Source organism: Centrocercus urophasianus, unplaced genomic scaffold (assembly GCF_019232065.1).
Source record: "Centrocercus urophasianus isolate 14NV4802_14NV808 unplaced genomic scaffold, USGS_Curo_1.0 seq_37, whole genome shotgun sequence".
NCBI lineage: Eukaryota > Metazoa > Chordata > Aves > Galliformes > Phasianidae > Centrocercus > Centrocercus urophasianus.
In genome coordinates, this window is record NW_024884944.1 from 3,035,915 (window position 1) to 3,056,908 (window position 20,994).

At 46.6% G+C, this 20,994-nt stretch overlaps 2 protein-coding genes, 1 long non-coding RNA gene and 3 other non-coding genes across 8 annotated transcripts in view; 5 read left to right on the forward strand and 1 right to left on the reverse strand.

Moving 5' to 3' along the window:
- LOC122167532 (CXADR like membrane protein) overlaps window positions 1-8,424 on the forward strand; it is a 38,060-nt gene extending 29,636 nt beyond the window's left edge. For both annotated transcript variants that reach the window (XM_042832188.1, XM_042832187.1), the window contains 6 exons: window positions 1,863-2,020; window positions 2,734-2,935; window positions 3,700-3,867; window positions 4,203-4,325; window positions 5,907-6,048; window positions 7,179-8,424. In XM_042832188.1, the coding sequence (XP_042688122.1) occupies window positions 1,863-2,020; window positions 2,734-2,935; window positions 3,700-3,867; window positions 4,203-4,325; window positions 5,907-6,048; window positions 7,179-7,473 (1,088 nt within the window). In that variant the 3' untranslated portion in view covers window positions 7,474-8,424. The remainder of the gene's footprint in view (window positions 1-1,862; window positions 2,021-2,733; window positions 2,936-3,699; window positions 3,868-4,202; window positions 4,326-5,906; window positions 6,049-7,178) is intronic.
- LOC122167533 lies at window positions 3,012-8,043 on the reverse strand. Of its 2 annotated transcripts, none has more exons than XR_006171047.1 (3): window positions 7,925-8,043; window positions 5,877-5,986; window positions 3,012-4,482 (listed from the first exon to the last, which is right to left on the reverse strand). It is a non-coding gene; the product is annotated as an uncharacterized LOC122167533 (long non-coding RNA). The 2 variants fall into 2 exon arrangements; XR_006171046.1 differs by lacking the exon at window positions 7,925-8,043 and adding an exon at window positions 6,211-6,290.
- Window positions 8,425-12,443: 4,019 nt separating the features above from the next.
- Window positions 12,444-17,586, forward strand: HSPA8 (heat shock protein family A (Hsp70) member 8). Its single transcript, XM_042832131.1, has 9 exons — window positions 12,444-12,550; window positions 13,265-13,474; window positions 13,940-14,145; window positions 14,240-14,392; window positions 14,507-15,062; window positions 15,369-15,571; window positions 15,883-16,081; window positions 16,414-16,646; window positions 17,107-17,586. The coding sequence occupies exons 2-9, from the start codon at window positions 13,270-13,272 to the stop codon at window positions 17,290-17,292; spliced, it is 1,941 nt and encodes a 646-aa protein (XP_042688065.1). The 5' UTR covers window positions 12,444-12,550; window positions 13,265-13,269; the 3' UTR covers window positions 17,293-17,586.
- On the forward strand, window positions 15,208-15,298 carry LOC122167548. The gene has a single exon (XR_006171049.1). It is a non-coding gene; the product is annotated as a small nucleolar RNA SNORD14 (small nucleolar RNA).
- LOC122167550 lies at window positions 15,705-15,801 on the forward strand. The gene has a single exon (XR_006171050.1). It is a non-coding gene; the product is annotated as a small nucleolar RNA SNORD14 (small nucleolar RNA).
- Window positions 16,734-16,830, forward strand: LOC122167551. Its single transcript, XR_006171051.1, has one exon. It is a non-coding gene; the product is annotated as a small nucleolar RNA SNORD14 (small nucleolar RNA).
- Window positions 17,587-20,994: the final 3,408 nt, after the last annotated feature.

Genomic DNA, 20,994 nt, shown 5'->3' on the forward strand with positions numbered 1-20,994 from the left:
GATGTGAGCTCTCCTAAAAGCAGCCTGTTCAAGCCAGTTTGCTTATTGCTATTACACTCCATTAAAATGCAATATATGATCTTGACCTAGGCATCAAATGTAAAACCACATTTTAAAATCCAGAATACCTTGTGAGACAAACACAAAGCTTCAGAGCCCTGCTGGCACAGCCTTTGAAGCTGCTGCAAATGTTATGTGAATTGTGGCACTTTAATTAAACTTATTGATCGGTCATCTAGTGAGTGTCAGCATGTTAATGAAGGCAGCCAGCAGCAGTGTGGCTGCAGGAGAAAGCAGGCATTTCCCTTAGCAGAAGGTATAATTGTATTTGGCAGATGGAGCTTTGAGCCCAGCGAACCCAGTGATAAACTGGATTAATTTTCCCTTTAAAGAAAACAACTAATGTGGCTGAAAAGGAGCTTTCAGAGCCATCAATTCATGCAGAGATGTGTGTAGAGGAGGAGAGTTTAATCCTTTGCAAGACTCGTCTTCTCTTTCTAGGCGTTTTTGTACATGTGCACATGTATAGAAGCCTTTGGTACAAGCACTTAACAAGTATTGATTCAATATCAGGATCTTGGGATGTGACAACCAAGAGGCAAATCTGAGGATGGGAGCAGGAGAGAGGAGTATTTTTAGACCAGTGCTAGTCCTGAGGAAACAGAAAAAGCCAACACAGTGTCTCTTAGGATGTCATTTTTGCTGCTTTTTGTGCTTAAAAGTAAAGGCAAGGTTAAAAATCCACTGTTTGAATCCAAGTGCAGCCTGTGTAACTGCAGCTGTTGCCAGTAATCTCGCTCTGTAATCATGGCACTGTGCATTCAAATACACATGTGGAGTATCCTACTGCTGCCAGTTTTAATGAGTTTCATGTTAATTGGTCTAAGAACCAGGAGATTTCATGCGCTTCTTTTCATGAGAAAAAGCACATTTAGGTGCTTTCTTCCTGCACAGCAGAATGTAACACCCAAATGCACTCAGGCACAGAACACCAATGGCATTCACGCCACAGAAATCCACATGGATTGTCAATTGGAAAATGTTTTGCAGCAGATTTGAGGGTCCCTGACCTGAACACGGCAATTTTTTCTGTTCCTAGTTTCTCTTTGGGCCGCTTTGAATCGGGTTTGAGCTTACCAAAGCCCGCTGCTTATCAAAACTGAGAGACGTGCAAAGCTAAGAAGCAGCCCTTGCTTCGGTCTGGTTTGAGCAGGAATGCGAAACAGAAAAAGGTTCCGATTTATCTATCGTTCCGATTTATCGTTCCGGTGCGCCACCTCCTGCCACTGGATACGGGGCTCTGGCTGCACTTGGGCCGTTACACTTAGCAACGTGTGAACGACTCGGCTTCCCTCTAGTGGTTCTCCTTAGCAATTTCTTTTTCTTCTCAGGCTATTTTTGACCATTTCTGGGCTGATGCACTCGTTCTCAGCCTGGTACCTCGTTCCCAGTGTTAGGAAAGAGACTCCAAGCATCATCAGGCTGAGATAGGAATAAAGCTACGGGCTGGGAGAGTATTCCTGACTGAAATGCCACTTCTGAAGTAAGGGGATAAAAAGTGAGGGCAAAAACAAGGAGGTAATCTGAAACTCTGTAGATGCATAGATGAGCAAAACAATCGTGTGACTTCAGCATCGACAGCTCTGGAGTGCAAAGCCATCTGTTCTTCGTGCTTCAATATTGGTGTGAAATGAACTTGTGTATGTATGAACGTCTCCTTGAATCAGCTGCAATCTGTGCAGGAAGCCAAGCTGTTGGGTTTTCTTTGATGCCATGAAGCAAACGAGGAAGAATGCAGCAAAATCAAAGTTGTGAGAGCAGAGATGGATCTCAGCCTCTGACCACCAGCATTTGTCTTTCAGCTTCCTGTTCTGTCTGGCTGGCTGAGGCTCAGACAGAATTTAAAAGAGTGGCCGAAGAAAACGTGACGTTGCCTTGTCACCATCGCCTGGGCCTCCTGGAGCAAGGCAGCCTGGACATTGAGTGGCTGCTGCACACGTCTGAATCGGTGCAGAAAGCGGTAGGTTCATCCACAACCTGCTGGGAAAACAGCCCAACAGCCCTACTGCTGTGTTGGCATCAACAGCAGCCATCGGTTTAAAGAGATGTCTGTGAAGTCCTTTGCAATTTATACTGAGGAAGTAAGCAGAATGCCTAGCTGATGTGTTTAAAGTGTGTGAAAGTTAATTGATATTCATTTATCCTAGAATGGGGGGATAGTGATCTGTGCTTTCTTTAAATCAATTAAATTTGTAGCAACTGTGTTTTCTTTAAATCAGTGGTACTATTTAATCAGTTGTCTCCAGATAAACCTCAGAAGTGCCCTTCAGGCTTTCAGAAATTCTATTTCACAGGCATGGGCTTTGAAATCTTGGGGGGAAAAAAGATAGTCATGGAGTACATATAAAATCAGATCTGCAGTAACTTGAATCAGCTGGAATGATTGCGTTGCTCTTCTGGTTGAACCCAGCCACAATCAGTGGCTACTTGTGGCATCGTCTGATGTCTATTTTGATGCTGGTACAAATGCTCAAATATGAACCTTTAGTGCAAATACAGTTCATGTATCAGTCAGATTTGAAATCCAGGTCTAATTTTCCACCTTATTCTGGGCTTCCTGGGTGACCCCCAGGCACTTAGCTATGCAGGACCTTAGCCTGCAGCTTCTGGAAAGACTTTGTTTTGTTGTTCCATACAGAAGTAAAATTACAGCTGTCCATCTCTGCTCCTCAGGTGATCACCTACTCTGGAGGCCACGTTTACGATGACCTGAATGAAGAACAGAAGGGCCGTGTTTCATTCACCTCCAACTTCCGTGCTGGAGATGCATCCCTGCAGATCATCTCCCTGCAGTCCAGTGATGCAGGGAAGTACATATGCAAGGTGAAGAACGCTGGGCAGTACGAATGGGCTCACATCACCCTGAAGGTTGTAGGTAAGATCATTTTTATTGTTCTTTCAAAGACATATAAATAGATATCTAGGCATATTTCCTGTAGAGAGATTTATTACATTAGGGTATAAACACACACAGACATCTCTTGATCAGGTTTCAATAAGTCTGTATCTGCCTTTGCATTTTTTGGCAAAGGACAGAACACAGGAAGAGTCCAGAGAACTATTTCGTGATAAGCTTACCCACTTGCAACATCTCCTTTCTAAATTGTCCTATGATCTCATCATGTAAACTAAAGTGATATCCTAGCAACCATCACTCTGTCCAGAACTCTCGCTGGGGACTCTGAGTTTGTGTCCCTGGAGCCCAAACTGATCCAAGTCAGTGAAGGTGATGGATAAGCCACTGGGGTTAGCATTTCTCTTCCCTGATTCCAGTTTATGGCTTGGCATTTAGCACCTACACTATCACCCCATGGAAGTCCTGCTGTGACCTGCCAGATCCTGTGGGGAGAAGGAAGAAATGGAGAAGCAGGGGGAGGGAAAGGATTTCAGGGAAAGGTTATTCTCTAAATCGTGCCTAGAAGAATGCTTTGATACAGCTCCATTGGCACAAGTAGCCATGAAGCAGACTGACTCAAAACAGAATGTGTTCTTTCTACTTCTTACACTACAAAGCTGCACAAGGTTGCAGTTCAAGTCCACTAACAAACATCACTAGTGTAAATAATAATTTTATAAAAGGGTTTTCCACCAAGAAAATGATCTGTTGCGTGTGCATGACCTGTGCTCTGTTTTCTACAGAGAAACCCTCCAAGCCCAAGTGCTGGCTGGAAGGAGAGCTGTCAGAAGGGAAAGACCTGTCCCTGCAGTGCCGTTCTTCCTCAGGCACTGCGCCCATCTCCTACCGGTGGCAGCGCATAAATGAGGAAGATGAGAAAGCTGAACATCTCCCACCTACGTCGAGAGTCAGTAAGTCACTTCCTCTTAGAGCTCTCCAAGTGTTGAAAGCCAGATAACCACCCACAGGCACAGTGTGTCCATCTTGTAACCAGGGAGAGCGTGCTGGCAGTGAGAGCAGTGCTTTACCAGAACTTGGCTACAGCAGGATGCTGTATTGTGCTCCACCCTGAGCAAGGAAGTGCACAAGTTCTCATGCTTTGCAAAAGGTTGACAGATGATCTTTCCTGAGTTATCGCTGATCTCGAACTGATTTTGATCTGCAAGTTCAGCGCTTGTTTTTTTTGTTCCATCCTCCGTTCTTAGTCTTTTTTTGATTAATCTGAGTGTTGTTTTTCCTGTTTCAGACATTTCTAATCCAGGTCAAGTCTTACTGAAGAACCTCACTCAGATGAGTACAGGGTTGTACCAATGCATGGCCACCAACGAGGCTGGACAGGAGACCTGTGTTGTTCAGGTGACAGTGCAGCGTGAGTATTGCACCTAATTGGTATTCTCACCTCTGTATGAGCAGTGTAGGTCCTCAGCTGACCCACTTCACTGGATGAACCCTTATCCACACCCTTGCCCTTTTGTACTCCAGTCACATGGAACACTTCTCACTTGCTCAGCAATATTCCATATAGCCTGGAGTGGTAAATACAGTGCTTGGGCTTAAACGTTTTGGTCTGTTAGAAATGCTGATTTTGAGAATGGCCAACAGAGTAACAGGGAAAAAACAAACAAACAGGTGAGATGGCTTGCCAAGCATCCAGCTGCTAGTTAGCTCAGGCTGGAAGGATTCTATGATTCTATGACTGCATGAGAATGTTGCTCAGTATAAAATCTCTGTGGACACTCCGTCACTGAAGTTCCAAATTCCTTGTTGCATTTGAGACAGCAAGCTATTTCCAGGCAGCCCAGAAAGGCTTACCAACAGGAAGTAATGTGCAAAGTGAAAAAGCAACCTTGGGTACAGTTTGGTTTTAATCCAGATTCAATATATTTGGCCCAAACAGTAGGGAATGAAATCAGTATGTATGTGATTAATCACATCAAAGGTGTGTAGGCATCTAGGTGTTACGTCTTTGCATATGTGTGCAAGGAAACAGGTGGAGTTCAGTACAGGCACTGACAGCAAATCCAAACAAACAATGCAGTTTGGAAGGCTTTTGTGTGTAAATGTCAGGGGAGATAAGAGGGAGCCTGAACTGTTGAAATAAACACTGCTGACAAAGATCTCTTCTATGGAGATTCCATAGCTTTGGAATGTATCTGCCAAGCCAGGCCTGAAGTAGCTGTGTTATGGTCTTGCAGCAAGGAAAACCTGCTCCCCTCAGGCATCTGAAGTGTCCTGGCAGCTTTTATGTCAATTGAACTGAATTGGTTTAAAACCTCATTTTGATTTGCTAAAGCCTCCGCAGGGACAAGCCCCAAGGAAACAACTCACAGCCAAACCCAACCTCACCACTCTTATCAAAAAGTTTCATGCAAGTTCAGCCAAGGGCTCAGACACACTGGGAAGTGTTGTTTCATTAACTTCCCTATTTTGAATGACAAATGCCTTGTATTGGCACAGCACAATTTTCCCTTCTCCCGTTCTCTTTGTCCTCCTCCAGCCACTTTTTTCCCAAAAATTGAATAATTCATTCTGTAAGCAAACAGCGAACATTTCAGGATTCAGACCTCATGGGGAAATATCTGTAGTTCATTCTTTTGCCTTTAGAAAATTGTTTGGTACTTTTCTTGAGCGTGGGTTGTGCTGTCTGCCTCTATTATGCTTTTTGTGGTTCTGGGCTCTTACATAAGGATTCTTCCTCCCCATCTCAGATCTGACTCACAGCCGAAAGCATAGCTCCTGTGATCCCACCCTTCTATAAGTGAATTCCTTTCTCAGTATTGTCTCATGTTTAGAAACAATATTTAAGATAAATCTGCTCAACTGCGTTCAGACACTTAAGTAGTCTAAATTCTGATTTATAAATGATGTAATTTCTAGTGTGAAATAGAACGTGCCTATTTGGCCACTACTGAGAGCTTACCTGTTAATCTGTTTATTTTTTGGACAACAGATGCCCAAAACATTGGCATGATTGCTGGAGCGGTTTGCGGCGTCGTGGTGGGACTCTGCCTCCTGTTCCTGGTGGTGAGGCTGACAATAAGAAGGAAAGAAAAGAAGAGGTATGAGGAAGAGGAGGCCCCAAATGAAATCAGGTAACACTTCTCCCTTAATCCCCTCCTGTCTTTCAGTCTCCTGTACACCCAGCATGCTCCAAATTAACGTCTCTTTTCGCTCCAGGTTTAAGTAACCCAAGCATTGGTTTCTTAAAAGATCATTCTATAAAGCTTTTACAGTCTTCCTGAAACGTCACTGACAAGTTTCACAACTGTTAAGATCTCTGTTGGGAATGCTCTGAGGTTCTCATGGTCTTTCCTGAGTCTTCTGAGCAACTGTGCTGCTGGACTTAGCTCAGGGTGAGAAACCCTTTAAACCTCTGTTTGCAGAGCTGTGAAGCCTCACCCCTGATCAGGTGTCCCAAGAATGCTGACACATGTTCTTTGAACTCATGTGAGCTCTGCCACTCACTCCTCTTGGTCTTCAGCCAATTGAGCTCAGGGAGCAAAGTTATGGGAAAAAGATATATATATATTTCCAGGAATGAGATTTAGCTGCTCCTGTCCCTAAAGAACCCCCTCACCTCGTTCCACCTTACTTCTGCCTGCCCTCATATGACACCTACATATGGTTGAGCAGGCATCTTTATAATCCATTCAGCAGCTGATTACTCTGCTGGTGGTCAGGTTGCTGGTATGGCCAGCAAGAAGGCAGTCTCTGCTCATTGCTTCCCTTGCATTTCTTGTTCTCTATGCTTTCAAACCTTGCACGCCTTTTCATTCTTATCTGAGCCTCTTCCGTCATCTCTTCACACCTCTCTTTCTGGGCTCAGTTACTGTGCTATTTTTACTACTCACATTTTTTAAACCAGCAGAACAGGTCTCTGCTAGTCTCTATAGGTAATCTGTCATTATGAATAAAGATAATAGAGCAGACAATTCTGTCTGAACTGTTTGCACTGATCCAGGGCATTTGTTCCACAGACTTCAAATCCACACTCAAAGAGCCAGTTGTACACACATGTATTCTAAACCCATTTGGCCAATAGCTCTGCAGAGCTACAGCAAATTCAATCTACAAAGTTACTTTGCACAGAATTTGGGAAACCCACTGCCTTGCTCAAACTTCTGGACAAATGTAGCTTGGCGACTTCAGCAAGCAACCACTGCAGCAGCAATTCAGGGTAGTAGAATGTGTAATTGTTTTTGTTCTTGTGGTATGTTTGCAGAGAAGATGCAGAGGCACCCAAAGCCCATCTTGTCAAGCCCAGCTCCTCATCCTCTGGTTCCAGGAGCTCACGCTCGGGTTCCTCCTCAACCAGGTCGACAGCCAACAGTGCCTCTCGCAGCCAGCGGACTTTGTCAACTGAAGCTACTCCCCATCTGACTCCTCCACAGTACAGCCAGAGGGAGGTGGGAGGAAAGGAAACAGAGCCAAAGAAAGTCGACTATGCCAACCTGATGAAAATGGGAGCCACGCTGGTCATGGTGCCTGCCCAGAGCCGAGCGTTCCAGACCGTGTGATTGCTCTGACTTCTGCCATCCAGAAACACGCCACGTACCACCAGCCACATAGGAGTTGTTAGATTAGCTAGTTACCTCCCTGGTCAGCTTAATTTTAGTCACCTGTGACAATCTGCACCACAAGAAGCCCTCCCACTCAACTCTTTCCCAGCACTTGAGGTTCTGAGATGGATTTTTTTTTTTTTTTTTTTTTAAAGAAAGATAAAATTGAGGGGAAAAGGGAGCCTTCTTTTTAAAGTACCTTTTTAGAAAATGGAACACTGAGCATTTTAAAACTACAGCTAAAAACAATGTCAGCTAAGCGCTGTACAAGAGAAATGAAGCCAAACCTCAGGATTTTTTTAAAAGGGATCAACAGAAAGACATCTAATATTCCAGTGAGGTTTAGGGGGAAGGGGAAAGTCTCCTGTACTGTTTCTGGAGAAGTTTCTAGAAGAATGCATAGTCTTACCTGAAGACCTTGAGGCCATTTGTCTGCTGAGGGTACTCTTGTGGTCAACCTTGAAGGGAACTGACGCACGCTTGCCTTTTCTGCATTCAGTCTTCTAGGGAAATACTTCTGGAAGCTGCAACTGAAGCAGAAAGGAAAGGTCAAGAGATACAGCACAAAGGTATGTGTCTGAACTAACTTCTGTACTAAAGGGAAAGGAGCCCACATGTCAAGGAAGCAGAGATACTTCAATTGCTGGGATGAGATTAATGATACATCCAGAGAAATACGGCCAGGAGCCTGACTGCTTGTATGGACAGCACTGAAAAGCTGCAGTAACTTCACCAGAGTTGTGTCTGTGTCACATGAGCCTTAGTGAGATGAGAATTGAATGCTGAAGCCAAAATGAAAGCATGTCTCAAAAACTGAGGGCTGCTAACCAGCCAAAAAGCCTGGAGGAACATTTGAAGATGTCTTTGCTACAGCCAGGTTGTGAATTCACCAGTTTAGGCTGAGCCATACCCTCAAGTGTACGAACAGCATTCCTGGACTGACCTTCACACATCCAGGTAAGATGGAGTGAAAGAACACGTTGTGAAGAAAATACACCAGGGACAGGTAAACTGTAAGTGCAATGCTAAGGGAAGGAAGGTGTTCTGCCATACACCAAACTGTAGGTCATGCGCTATCCTCAAGGCTTAAACCTTAGCAGGACTCTTAAAAAAGCAGGAATCATGAAAATACTTTCTGTGATTGTTTGCCAGAATAGACGTTTTCAAGGGATACAGTCTTATTCCATCTGAAGGCCAATAAGAAATGATGGGAAATAGGGACAGGCTTCCTGTGGGGGCAGATAGCCCCAGAACTGTTTATACTTTCCTCTGAAGGACTTGACTCCGACCACTGCTACACAGAAGACACTGAGCTTGTAGGTTCTAAACTCTTTTCTGAGACTCATCATTCCATTTATTTGAGATCTTAGAAGGTCTGATTGAAATGAGGCCATGTTTGGGCCACTTCCCTATGAGAAATAGTTTTCAAATTTGCCCCGTGCTGAGAACTTCTCTTCCTAAAGCAATCACCATCACATGTGCTGTTTGCTCTCTCTCCTGCAGTCAGCACAACCCCCTCTCAGAAGTCCAAAATACTGTTTGTTGTGGGGAGGGGCCTTGAGCCACCAATTGATAGAAGGGAATCAGCTGTTTGATAAGCTTTTACTTTCACCAGTTCTGCATACTGGGTCATTTTGCCGAGGCACCATTTCAGAGCCACGCTCCTGGGTCAGCTGTGCTCTGGTGGACTTGGTTGGAGGTTGCAGCTGCTCAGTGGCTGTGGCTCCTTTTTTTGTAGGCCCTGAAGGCACAGGCACTGCTCTTACGTGCTTCCAAGGCATTCCAGGACTTGTGAAGTTTGTGGCTTTTAAGTTTGCTGACTGCGATGTCACCTCAGCAGATTGTCTTTGACACCTATTCTATGCAGAGTAAACCAGGAGTGAATTTCTCAGCAAAGCAAACACCCCAAGCAACCCGTACTTCATTAACACAGAATGAGGATAACAGTCCAAACAGTGGAGCTGGTTACAGCATAAGTACCTAATACTGGAGGTTAGTTTGAGTCACAGGCCAGGCCTGCAATTAGCAAAGGGTGCTGTGCTCCATTGCAGCCTGGGGGCTGCTTGGTGCCAGCAAGCAGAATTCCCCCCAGCCTGTGCCCAACAGCCTCTTCCCTGGGGAAAGTTCATTTGAAAGGTATCCCATTTCCAAAGGGACATTTTCTGGGCTCCAAAATCAGGAGTTGCACAAGAGAAACAAATGAATCATAAGCCAAACTTGATTGTGTAGAATAGTGTGTTTAAAGCATTTACTGTCATATACCAGTTATTACTAGTGTGATTAAATGCATACAATGTTATGTAGCTTTCTTATGTCTAAGCAGCTAAACTGAGCTTACATCTCTTCTACCTGCTATAATTGGTGTACTTGTACTGTGTCTGAACAACTCAGAGGAAAGCAAATATTTATTATTGATTCCTTCGAATCAATGATTTCATATTTTTTTTTGGTTGTTTTGTAAATAAATGCGCTGCAGCTGAAGTGCTACAGCTCAACTAAACCTGTATCCATGCTCCATCTTCTGTGCTTAGATACACTGCATGCTGTCAAGTTGAATCAAAGGAAAAAAAAGATAAGAGGTAAAAATAGTATTTTTAAGCTAATGAGGACTATATTTGTGTAAAAATTGGAGGAAAGCTGCAGGTTTTTTCCTGGCGATTTTTTCAGTCTACATTTTGCAACATGGTATGAATTGTGTGAAATCTTGGGTGTGTTGGGGTGAACTGAATTTGGACTTCCACTCAAGTACTTTACCTGGGATGCTATGGCTGAAGACATCGGTGCTGCAGGATAATGTGGTAAATACTGCCAGTGCAGACACAGCACTGATAAACATCTCCCAGCTCTCCTACTCCCACATACACCAGCTTGCTGCTGAACCACCCTGTGCCTTTCAGCTCCATCTTCTGAGCTGCGCATGAGATGGCGATGAAACCTTGAACAACCAAGAGAAGCATTTAGACAGCTGAGATCTTGACTGCAGATAAATACTTTGAACCAGCTAACAGGAATCTCCAGTCAAAGGGATGTGGGTGGAACTCAGGCTAACTCATAATGGCTCTGGTTCATTTCTCTTGCAGTGGTTTCAGCCTTCTTTCCCCTGGGGGCATTTTGCAAAGAGATCAGACAGCATCAGCAATCTTCTCTATAGCAATCTGGGAGTAGAAGTTGCAACATAATTAGGCAGTATTTAAACCCTCATGACAGCAGTGGTCTCATAGGTGTGTCTTTCTGTCTGTCCCTGATCAATGGGGAACGGCCATTCTGCTGCTTGCTCTTGAGTTGATGACGTCCCAAATCCTGCTGACAGTTTGGAGTTGTGTGACTGCCTCCTTTTGTTCAGTATCAGGAATCTGGGGTTATTTTTATTTTATTTTTAAGCAAGATCACTTTGTACCGCTGCACAGGGGGGAAAAGGAAGGGCTGCATTAGAAATGCGTCATTTTCAAACTTCAGGAAGTGCAAATGTGAAGTAAAAACTGCCATTATCACCAATAGGAAGCGAGTTTCTGACAGTCCCCACTGCCCACTTCTCTCGAGCTGCAACAAACCAAACTGGCTTCAGAAAGTAACTTTGGGGTTCATCACTTGGGGAGGGAAAACATCATCATAGAATCATAGAATGGCCTGGGTTGAAAAGGGCCACAATGCTCATCCAGTTCCAACCCTCTGCTGTGTGCAGGGTCACCAACCACCAGACCAAGCTGCTCAGAGCCACATCCAGCCTGGCGTTGAATGCCTCCAGGGATGGGGCATCCACAGCCTCCTTGGGCAACCTGTTCCAACGCATCCAGACTGCAGGGCCTTGCTTTCTGCACTGTACTGTGGGCTATTTCAGGCTGCTAACAACCTTTAATTTCTAACGCAGTGACTCATTGGCCGGAGCTCTCCTCCCTGCACTGACTCACCGCTGCTCCGGGCTGCCTTCCCCTGCCGTGCACCCATTGTGCAAAGCACGGTTGCGTATAGGAATGCCGTTGTTTAATTCCCAAGTGCCAGCAGGGCTATTCTTAGGTCCTACTGAAGTTCTGCTCGTGCTTTAGAAAAAAGGAAAACCACAGAGCTGCCCATGCAGCCCCTGCGAGGGGGCAGAGGAGCTCAGCAGCGATCTGCTCTGGGTGGAGCGGCTGTTGCATCGCAGCCCCGCTCAACATGGGGAGGGCGATTCGTGCCACTTATCTTTACAAGCACAGCCTTTGTGCTCCTAAATCCATCCCCAGCTACAAGCTGACGGCACGGCCGAGTGCTGCGCTCCTTCCCTCCCTTTCCCTGCAGGATCTCAGGTGTGCTCCGTGGATTTGCAGCCCGCGGGCTCATTACGTTCACCCAGAATAAAGCCGGGCACGGCACTGCACAGGCTTGAGGCTGTTTTCCCCCAAACTCCGCCTTCTGTGCTCGGGACCGCGACCCCCCCCCCCAGCCTGCCGCCGCCATTTTGCCTTCCCCTCCACACGCAGCAAGCCGCGCGCCCTGCAAACGAGCTGCCGGCTCCGCGATCCCATTGGACGTCCGCACTGCAAGGCTCCTGCCCTCGCGCGCAAAATATGCAAACGATCCAGCGGTACTTTGCAGCCATTGGCTACCACTTGCTCCCCCGCGCGCTCGCTCTGCCCCCTCCCGCTCCACCAGCCCACGCTAGGCGTTGTCGTCATCCGCATGCTGCCGTTAAGAGGCTCTCATTGGCTGCCGCCCGCAGGAAGCTCCGCCCTCTTCCGTTGCGGGTGGGGGCCGAGCCGAGCGGTTGAGGGGGGGACGAAGGGGAAAGCGCATGAAGGTTCGAGAATACCGGCCGGCCGGCGGCCACGCCCCCTTTCCGCTACGCCACTGACGGTGCGTGTTCCGGTAGCCTGCCATTGGCTGGAAGGGCTGAGGAAGGAGCGAACGGATTGGCTGGAGACGAGAGAAGGGGCGGGCGCTTCTGGAAGGTTCTGAAGGGATATATAAAGGCGCCGGGGCGGGAGCCGACCGCTCTCATTCAGCAGCACTCTACCAGCAGCAGTCTTTGTGCGCGTCTGCCGCTGCCCGCGCCGCTCAGGTAGTGGGGCCTACTGGGAGGAGGGGGGGGCATCTTAGGGAGCCCATGGACAGACATGGTGGGGAAGGAGGAGAGAGGGGTTTGGGGAGTTGAGTGGTCTGGGGAGTTGGAAAGGGAGAGCTGTTACCGCACTGGTGGCTGCTTTCAGTGTCTGCTTGGGGTTAACGGTGCTCCAGAGTTCCGTTCACCTGGCTTCTCGCTTTTGTCCGTTGCGTTTAGTGGCGGCTGCTCTCCGCTCCACTGCTTTTTGCCTGGGGGAATGGCAGGAGATCAGAGAACTGTATCGTGGGAGGGGGGGGAAGAGGGACCGATTCTGCAGAGCTGTGGGGCAGGGGACCGTGCTTGCACTTTGTGCTGTTTCGGAGGAGGCTGGGGCTGTGCCAGGTCCCGCGGCTGCCAAGCTCAGCCCACGAGAGGCGGTGGGTCCGTTGCCCCGCGGCCAAGATGGCCGCTACGACCACGTGACCGCCACGGGGCATGCTGGGAAATGGAGTCCATGGCCACGTGCGCTGAGCCGCATGGCGCCCGCGCAGAACCTGGGGCTGCCTGCGTTGGGCCTGTGCGCTAGGGAGCGACTAGCGGCGAAGTGGAGCATAGCAGCGAGCTACACATCGTTGATTTTTCTGAGGGACTCTATGGTTTTAGTTTATTACGCTAAGAGCAATGAGCAACTGAATTTATGCTTCGATTTTTTTTTTTTTTTTTTTTTTCCAGACAAGATGTCGAAGGGACCAGCTGTTGGTATCGATCTCGGAACCACCTATTCCTGTGTTGGTGTATTCCAACATGGGAAGGTGGAAATCATTGCCAATGACCAGGGTAACAGGACCACACCAAGCTACGTCGCTTTTACAGATACAGAGAGGTTGATTGGCGATGCTGCCAAGAACCAAGTTGCAATGAATCCCACCAACACAGTCTTTGGTAAGAAGGCTGCAGGGCTTACATAATAATTAGTACGTGCAGGGAATTAAGGTTGTGACAGTAAGTGTTAGCTGTGGCTGTGTTTTCTAAATTGTAGTTGGATTAGTGCTTTTCTTTCAAAATAAAAGCTTTGTATTTTATTCTCACTTCTGAAACTGAGCTAATTAGCCAAGGTTATTCTGAATATTTGGGTACTATGTGCTTTCTCACCCCACTGTTTTTGGCACTATGTTCAGTGGCCTTGGCTGTTCAGCTACTGCTTATCAGTTGCTGTGTTTGCTATGAGAAAATATTGATGAAGCACATGCATCTCCAGGAGATGAGATTTCAGAATGCCTGCTCTGAGGCTTTGGCAGTTTTGGTAACATCAGATAAAACGCAACGTTTGAGGCTTTTGTACAGTATTTTTAGAAGAGATGTTTTTATGTAGGGATTAATACAATTTTACACGAACTATTTTTGCAGATGCGAAACGGTTGATTGGACGTAGATTTGATGATTCTGTTGTCCAGTCTGATATGAAGCACTGGCCTTTCACTGTGGTGAATGATGCTGGCAGGCCGAAAGTCCAGGTGGAATACAAAGGAGAGACGAAGAGCTTCTACCCAGAAGAAATTTCTTCCATGGTCCTAACCAAAATGAAGGAAATTGCAGAAGCATATCTTGGGAAGGTATGATCTGGGTCTTCAGCCAAGTGTAATAAGTAGCTGTAGGCCATTAATTTCAGCTATGCACAGCTCAATCCTTTTCCTTGCTTTTTTGCAGACTGTAACTAATGCTGTAGTCACTGTACCGGCCTATTTTAATGACTCCCAGCGCCAGGCCACAAAAGATGCTGGAACCATTGCAGGGCTCAATGTACTGCGAATTATCAACGAGCCAACAGCTGCTGCTATAGCCTATGGTCTGGATAAGAAGGTACGTTATGGAGTGACAGTTATCTGATGTGGAACTAGTAAACCTGCCAGGTTAATCTTAACAATGGAATTGTATTATGGAAATCATTGTGTGTTGGCTTTTTTTTTTTCCCAGGTTGGTGCTGAAAGGAACGTTCTTATTTTTGACCTTGGAGGTGGCACCTTTGATGTGTCAATTCTGACTATTGAAGATGGCATCTTTGAGGTGAAATCCACTGCAGGTGACACTCATTTGGGTGGAGAAGATTTTGACAACCGTATGGTCAACCACTTCATTGCTGAATTCAAGCGCAAGCACAAGAAAGACATCAGTGAGAACAAGAGAGCAGTTCGTCGCCTTCGTACTGCGTGTGAACGTGCAAAGCGTACCCTGTCATCAAGCACACAAGCCAGTATTGAAATCGATTCTCTCTATGAGGGTATTGACTTCTACACATCCATCACCAGAGCTCGTTTCGAGGAGCTGAATGCTGACCTGTTCCGTGGCACCCTGGATCCTGTGGAGAAGGCCCTGCGGGATGCCAAGCTGGACAAGTCACAGATCCATGACATCGTGCTGGTTGGGGGCTCTACTCGCATCCCAAAGATTCAGAAACTGCTTCAAGACTTCTTCAACGGCAAAGAGTTGAACAAGAGCATCAATCCTGATGAAGCCGTGGCTTATGGTGCAGGTAATTACAGCTGACAAAATGTGTTCTCTGTATTAGGGTGGGTTTCTCAGCGAGCAGGGCGCTGTCTGAACTGGTTTCAAAGCAGTGCAGGTCTGGTTTCTCCCACCTGGGTTGGTACTGCTTTTGAAAGCAACGAAACCTGGACTTGCAATGATGAATCAGATTCCAAAGCCATTCGTAGTTTCCACCAGAAGTCTACTGATGATGGCCAAAACCTTCCTTGGATGTCTGAGCGAGCTGTGAGGCCAGCTGTAGCACGTGGTCCTTCTGGTACAAGGTTCTTAATGTTCTGTTCTTCTTCCACAGCTGTTCAAGCTGCAATTCTGTCTGGAGACAAGTCTGAAAATGTCCAGGATCTGCTACTGTTGGATGTGACTCCTCTGTCTCTGGGTATTGAGACTGCTGGAGGTGTCATGACGGTCCTGATCAAGCGCAATACCACCATTCCCACCAAGCAGACTCAGACGTTCACTACTTACTCTGACAACCAGCCTGGTGTGCTGATTCAGGTAGGTGTGCAGCACTCAGATGATCTGATGGGGCATTTCACAATGATGTGTTGTACAATCTGCCAATGGCTGATAGCTGACGTAAATTTTATGCAAGAGGTCTTGCAATTAGTTACCACTAATGAATATCTGGTTGCAGTGATGAAAGTGATTCCTAAGCCATTCGTAGTTTCCACCAGAAGTCGAAAGACTTGTGTTGGTCCAAGTACCTTCCTTGGATGTCTGAGCGACCAAAGCACTTCAGTCTTAAGGTGGTCTGTGATAACTGTGCATAGTCAAGGCTGATGCATTTGTTCCTGCTTGTACTGTAGGTGTATGAAGGAGAACGTGCTATGACTAAGGACAACAACTTGCTGGGCAAGTTTGAGCTGACTGGCATTCCCCCTGCTCCCAGAGGTGTACCTCAGATTGAAGTAACCTTTGATATTGATGCCAATGGCATCCTGAATGTGTCTGCTGTGGATAAGAGCACTGGCAAGGAGAACAAGATCACGATAACAAACGACAAAGGTAAATAACAGTGTGGTTCTGAGGGTGGAACACTGGGCAGGGTCCCTTCAGGAAACTGAAGTGTCCAATTTGGTTTTGTACTGAGACTAGGTAATGATATATGTCCTCTGGTATATGGACGTGAGCCTTGGCTTTTAGTGAAGTAATCCTTCAGCTTATCAAAGCCTGTGAAGTCATTTGAGATAAAAGCACTTGAAAATCATGAGTCTTGCATTCATATCTAAGTTAGTTTAGATAAATGTGTAATTCTGTACATATATAGCAGGTTAGTAATGCTCCACTCAAAATGGTTGACCAGGAAGTTGTAACATGAAATGTTTTGTGTTCTGCAGGCCGGCTGAGCAAGGAAGACATCGAGCGGATGGTTCAGGAAGCAGAGAAATACAAAGCAGAAGATGAGAAGCAGCGTGACAAAGTGTCTTCTAAGAACTCCCTGGAGTCCTATGCATTCAACATGAAAGCTACTGTTGAAGATGAGAAGCTCCAGGGCAAGATTTCTGATGAGGACAAACAGAAAATCCTGGACAAATGCAATGAAATCATCAACTGGCTGGACAAGAATCAGGTATGGTGCACTCTGTGTTTGGTCAGTGTTGGTCTGCAGCACTTCTTCCAAGTTGAAAGCCAGCTCTGAAGGAGGGATTGTTACTGGTTGCAGTGATGAAAGTGATTCCTAAGCCATTCGTAGTTTCCACCAGAAGTCAAAAGACTTGTGTTGGTCCAAGTACCTTCCTTGGATGTCTGAGCGACCACAGTTAGTGAGCACAGAGCTTTCTCCTCTCCTAATTGAGACTAGTGAGCAGAAAAGTCTCATCTTCTGTACTGCTTCATGGGTAGGCTGGCTTTATTGGGCAAAGTAGGATTTTTTTCGTGCAAGTCTAGTTCAGGTCTAACTCTGGTTGTGTTGGGCAGCCTTGTTCCTGAGGCTGACTGGCACTAGATGGCTTTGTTTAGCTTGCACAGTGCTCAGGCTGTATCTGTCCACTTGTGGCAACAGCAGATGCTGAGCTCTCTGTCTCTTTCAGACTGCTGAGAAGGAAGAGTTCGAGCACCAGCAGAAAGAGCTGGAGAAGGTGTGCAACCCCATCATCACCAAGCTGTACCAGAGCGCAGGTGGGATGCCTGGAGGAATGCCTGGGGGCTTCCCTGGTGGTGGAGCTCCTCCCTCTGGTGGAGCTTCTTCTGGACCAACCATCGAGGAGGTGGATTAAAGATGCTGGGAAATGCATTCCACTAGCAGTTAGTGTTGGAGGACCCCTGCCTGGGGGTTAGATTGAAGGATCCAAACCTGTAGGCACATCTGGGTATATTGCCAGATTAAAACTCCATAACTGAGCTGCTGTAAAGAAAAAAAATAAATAAAAATAAAATTAATTTTCTGGGCATTTTAGATACTTGAACATGTGCACAGGAGGGGAGGTGAATACCATTGCACTTTACAGTACTGTAAACAAGTGGAAATGCAATTCATGTCTTAAAGAATAAAAACTATTTAATGGGCATCACAATGTTTCTCTGTTGGATTCTTTGTATGTAAGGACTAACGTGTCAAAACACTGCATAGAATTCTGTTCCTTCAGGTTGCTTTATGATAACTGAGTGAAAGCCTTCTCTGGCTCCAGCAGCAAAGGCCAAATGTAAGCAGCCAGCTTTCTGAAGGAACTGGTTGTGCAGTAAATTGTAAATTACAGATTAGTAATTAGCAAAGGTGCTGAGTTGGTGGTTAGGCATGTGAGAGCATCTCTGCAAGTACGCATAAGCTAAGCTTCCAGCTTCAAAGGCTCTAGGATCCCTCAGTATTGTTTTTAAAGCAAAGCTTGAATATCTTCAGTTAATCATGAATGCCTGATGGCAACTTTTCAGTATCTGAAGGGGGACTATGAGAAAGGAGCAGACTTTGGCAGGGTCTGTTGTGAATGGAGGAGAGGGGTTGAAGAAAAACTGTGGATTTGAGGGAGGTGTGGTTTTATCATTGCAAGATGTGAGACAGGTTCCCCATGGAGGTGGTGTTTGCTGGGACAGGGAGCCCAAGTCAGGGGGTGGGACTGCCAACCAGAAGATCAAATTGCCCAAAGCCTGTTCTAACCTGGCCTTGGGTTACCTTCAGCCTTGGTCCCCCAGCATGAGACAGGCACGGAGCAGATCTAGAGAAGGGCCACAAAGAGAAGCAGAGGTGTGGAGCCCCGACATGATGGGGAAATGAAGGAGCTGTGCTTGTTAGGCTTGGGGGAGGCTCTGAGGCTTGTAACAGCCTCCCAGTGCTTGAGGGAAAGCAGGAAATAGGCTGGATTTACTCAAAGCGATAGAGCAATGGTGAAGTAGGTTAAACTAGAAGAGGTGAGGTTTAGGTTAGATGTTGGGTGGAAATTCTTACTCAGAAAGTGGCCCTGGCAGTGCTGCCCAGAGAGCTGCAGTGCCCCATCCTGGAGGTGTTGAGGTGTGGTGCACCCAGCCCATGGCATGAGGGTTGGAACTGGGTGGGCTTTAAGGTCACTTCCAACCCAATCACTCAGTGATTGCTTGACTTCTTTCTGTTAGGATTTGCTTAGTGATTGCAGATCAACTTCTGAAACTGCATGAGCTTCAGAATGAACTGTTCTTAGAGCTAGCTATGGTAAACCCACAGTAGCAAACATATTTTTAAACATGGAGGGAAAAGTAAGCATTTACCAGCTCTAAGGTTCTGTACCCTGTGCTCCTTGGGGAATTACCAGGGGTTGCTTATCATCCAGAGAAGTCATTGCTGAGCTGGGAGGTGGCTTTGTGCTGCCTACGAGTCACATCAGTGGGGAAGGGTGACGCACAGGCGCTGTGATAGGAAAATATGGTACTTAGTTACAGACTGCCATGCACCCTTCTATTAGAACTGCAGAGTTTGGGGCTGCACCCGTTAGAAGTGATCATTTTTTAACCTGGTTCTTGAGTGACAGCATTTTCCTCTCTTCCCTGGTCAACTTCTTTCTCAGTACGGGGAAAAGACTGAGCTCCTACAGCAGTGCTTAACCGAAGGGGGGAAAACGAAGGGCTGACAGCTTCACATTCCCACTCTGCCTCTGTAGGGCGCGCTCTCTGGCCAGGTGGATTTTCAGGGCTGCTGAAACGCTATGAGAAGAGCAGCAGAAGGCATTTCTAAAGGGTGCAAGTCTTCACAGGGCATCTCAGCAGATGTTTAAAACCTGCACTTACACGCACGTTAGATTCCAATTAGGGTTTCTGATAGGAAAAGGCTGTGAAGGAGGCTGATAGCCCTGTTAGGGGTCCCAATATGAATCAGCTGTGGGGGAGACTGCAGCCTGCCGACCCCCAGTGTCCTGCTGAGCTCCTGCCACCAGGGGCCACTCTCTGCCTGTGTAATTTCTGACAATCACTCATTTTCCAGGATTTAAAACCAAATCCCCCAAAAGTGTTTTTATTTAAGAGGTCTCAGCAGCATCTTTTTAAGGCATTCATGTCCTATTAAAAGTGTGCAATGCTTTCATTTCTGTAACAGAGGCTAAATGAAATCGGTCTGAGGAAAGATTTATCTTTGCACCTTTTTTGAAATGGTGGATGAGTAAAACCAGCACTGCTTTACAGTCAGAGCAGGGATTTACAATGAGCAATGTTGTCTGCTTGGGGAACACTCACACCAATGACACGTAACCACAGGTAGATGCACACAGGAGACACGAGGCAAGGAGAGAAAAAGGGCTGTAGGAAAAACTTGGGGTCACACCAACACCTGGACCGAAGTATGGGCAGATTGCATTAACACAAAGAGAGGCCAACCTAAGAACTTTTAGCACTCACAATAACAAGCTTAAGAACAAAGCTGCCCAAAGATTTTTTTTGTCTGCAAGGTAGGGGAACTGTTTTTAGGTTAACGTATGGATAAACGAAGGAAACACCACGCAGGGCAATAAAAGCTGTTTTTTCCCTTTTCTGTACAGGGTTTCTTAGGTGAGGGATGGGTTTGAAGCCCTCCCAGGTGCAGCTGAGGTGCAGCAGAGCACCTGCAGGGCTGCTGCCTCAGGTGTGGGAGCTGAGGGAAGGAAAGCAGTGAGCTACACAGCTTTAATTTCTGCATTTCGTGAGAATTTGTGCTTCTTCAGAAGTGACAGCTTTATTTGCTGTATCAGTGAGGAAAATCTGTTGCTGTAGGTGAGAGCAGAGGCAGCCGGAGTATCTGTTGGTCACTGCAGGGCTCTGTGGAAGGCAGATCCCATGCTCACATTCCAGCTTTCCTATCTAGAAAGTCTGGCAGCAGAGCTCCTATGGCAACAGCTGGATGTGTGCCCCTCAGCTCCTGTGCTCTGCAACACAGTGATTTCTCCTGGTAAGATCAGAGCAGTTATTCCCCTGCCTTAAGGTCCATGCCACGTGAGCCACCTCCTGTGATTGCTGCCTCATTGGAAAAGGCAAAATTAATTCCTGCTTTGCTCAGGGGGGGCTCAGGAAATGCTGGGTCTCATCTCCCTGGAAAGTCTGAAGGAACTGTTGTCTCCTAATGCTGTGAGGTTGCATTACACCCATGATGGCCTGGGCTCAAACTCTGGGCTCTGAGTGCTCTCTGCAAGCACCAGAGCACCTTTCAGCACACTTTGCTTTAATGCTGTAAAGGAATGGCCATTTGTTGTGCCTTTAGCACCGCAGTGCTGCTGGAGCAGTGCTAAGTCTGTCTGCCTGGAACTGAAATGCTGAGGAAAGAGCTCTCCTACAGGTACGCAGGGTTCTCAAATGCTTTAGAAAGAGACTTGCCAGTGCAGTAAAACGCAACTAAACTGACTCTTAGCACTAACCAGTGTTGGAGGCCTTAGAAAGCATAACAAACTTGACAGTAAATGGACTGAGGGAAGTTTTTTGCTTGGTACTGCAGCAGTGGGGGCTGAATGTGGTTCTGCTGAGGAGAAAGAATCTCCTGCACAGGGCAGGAG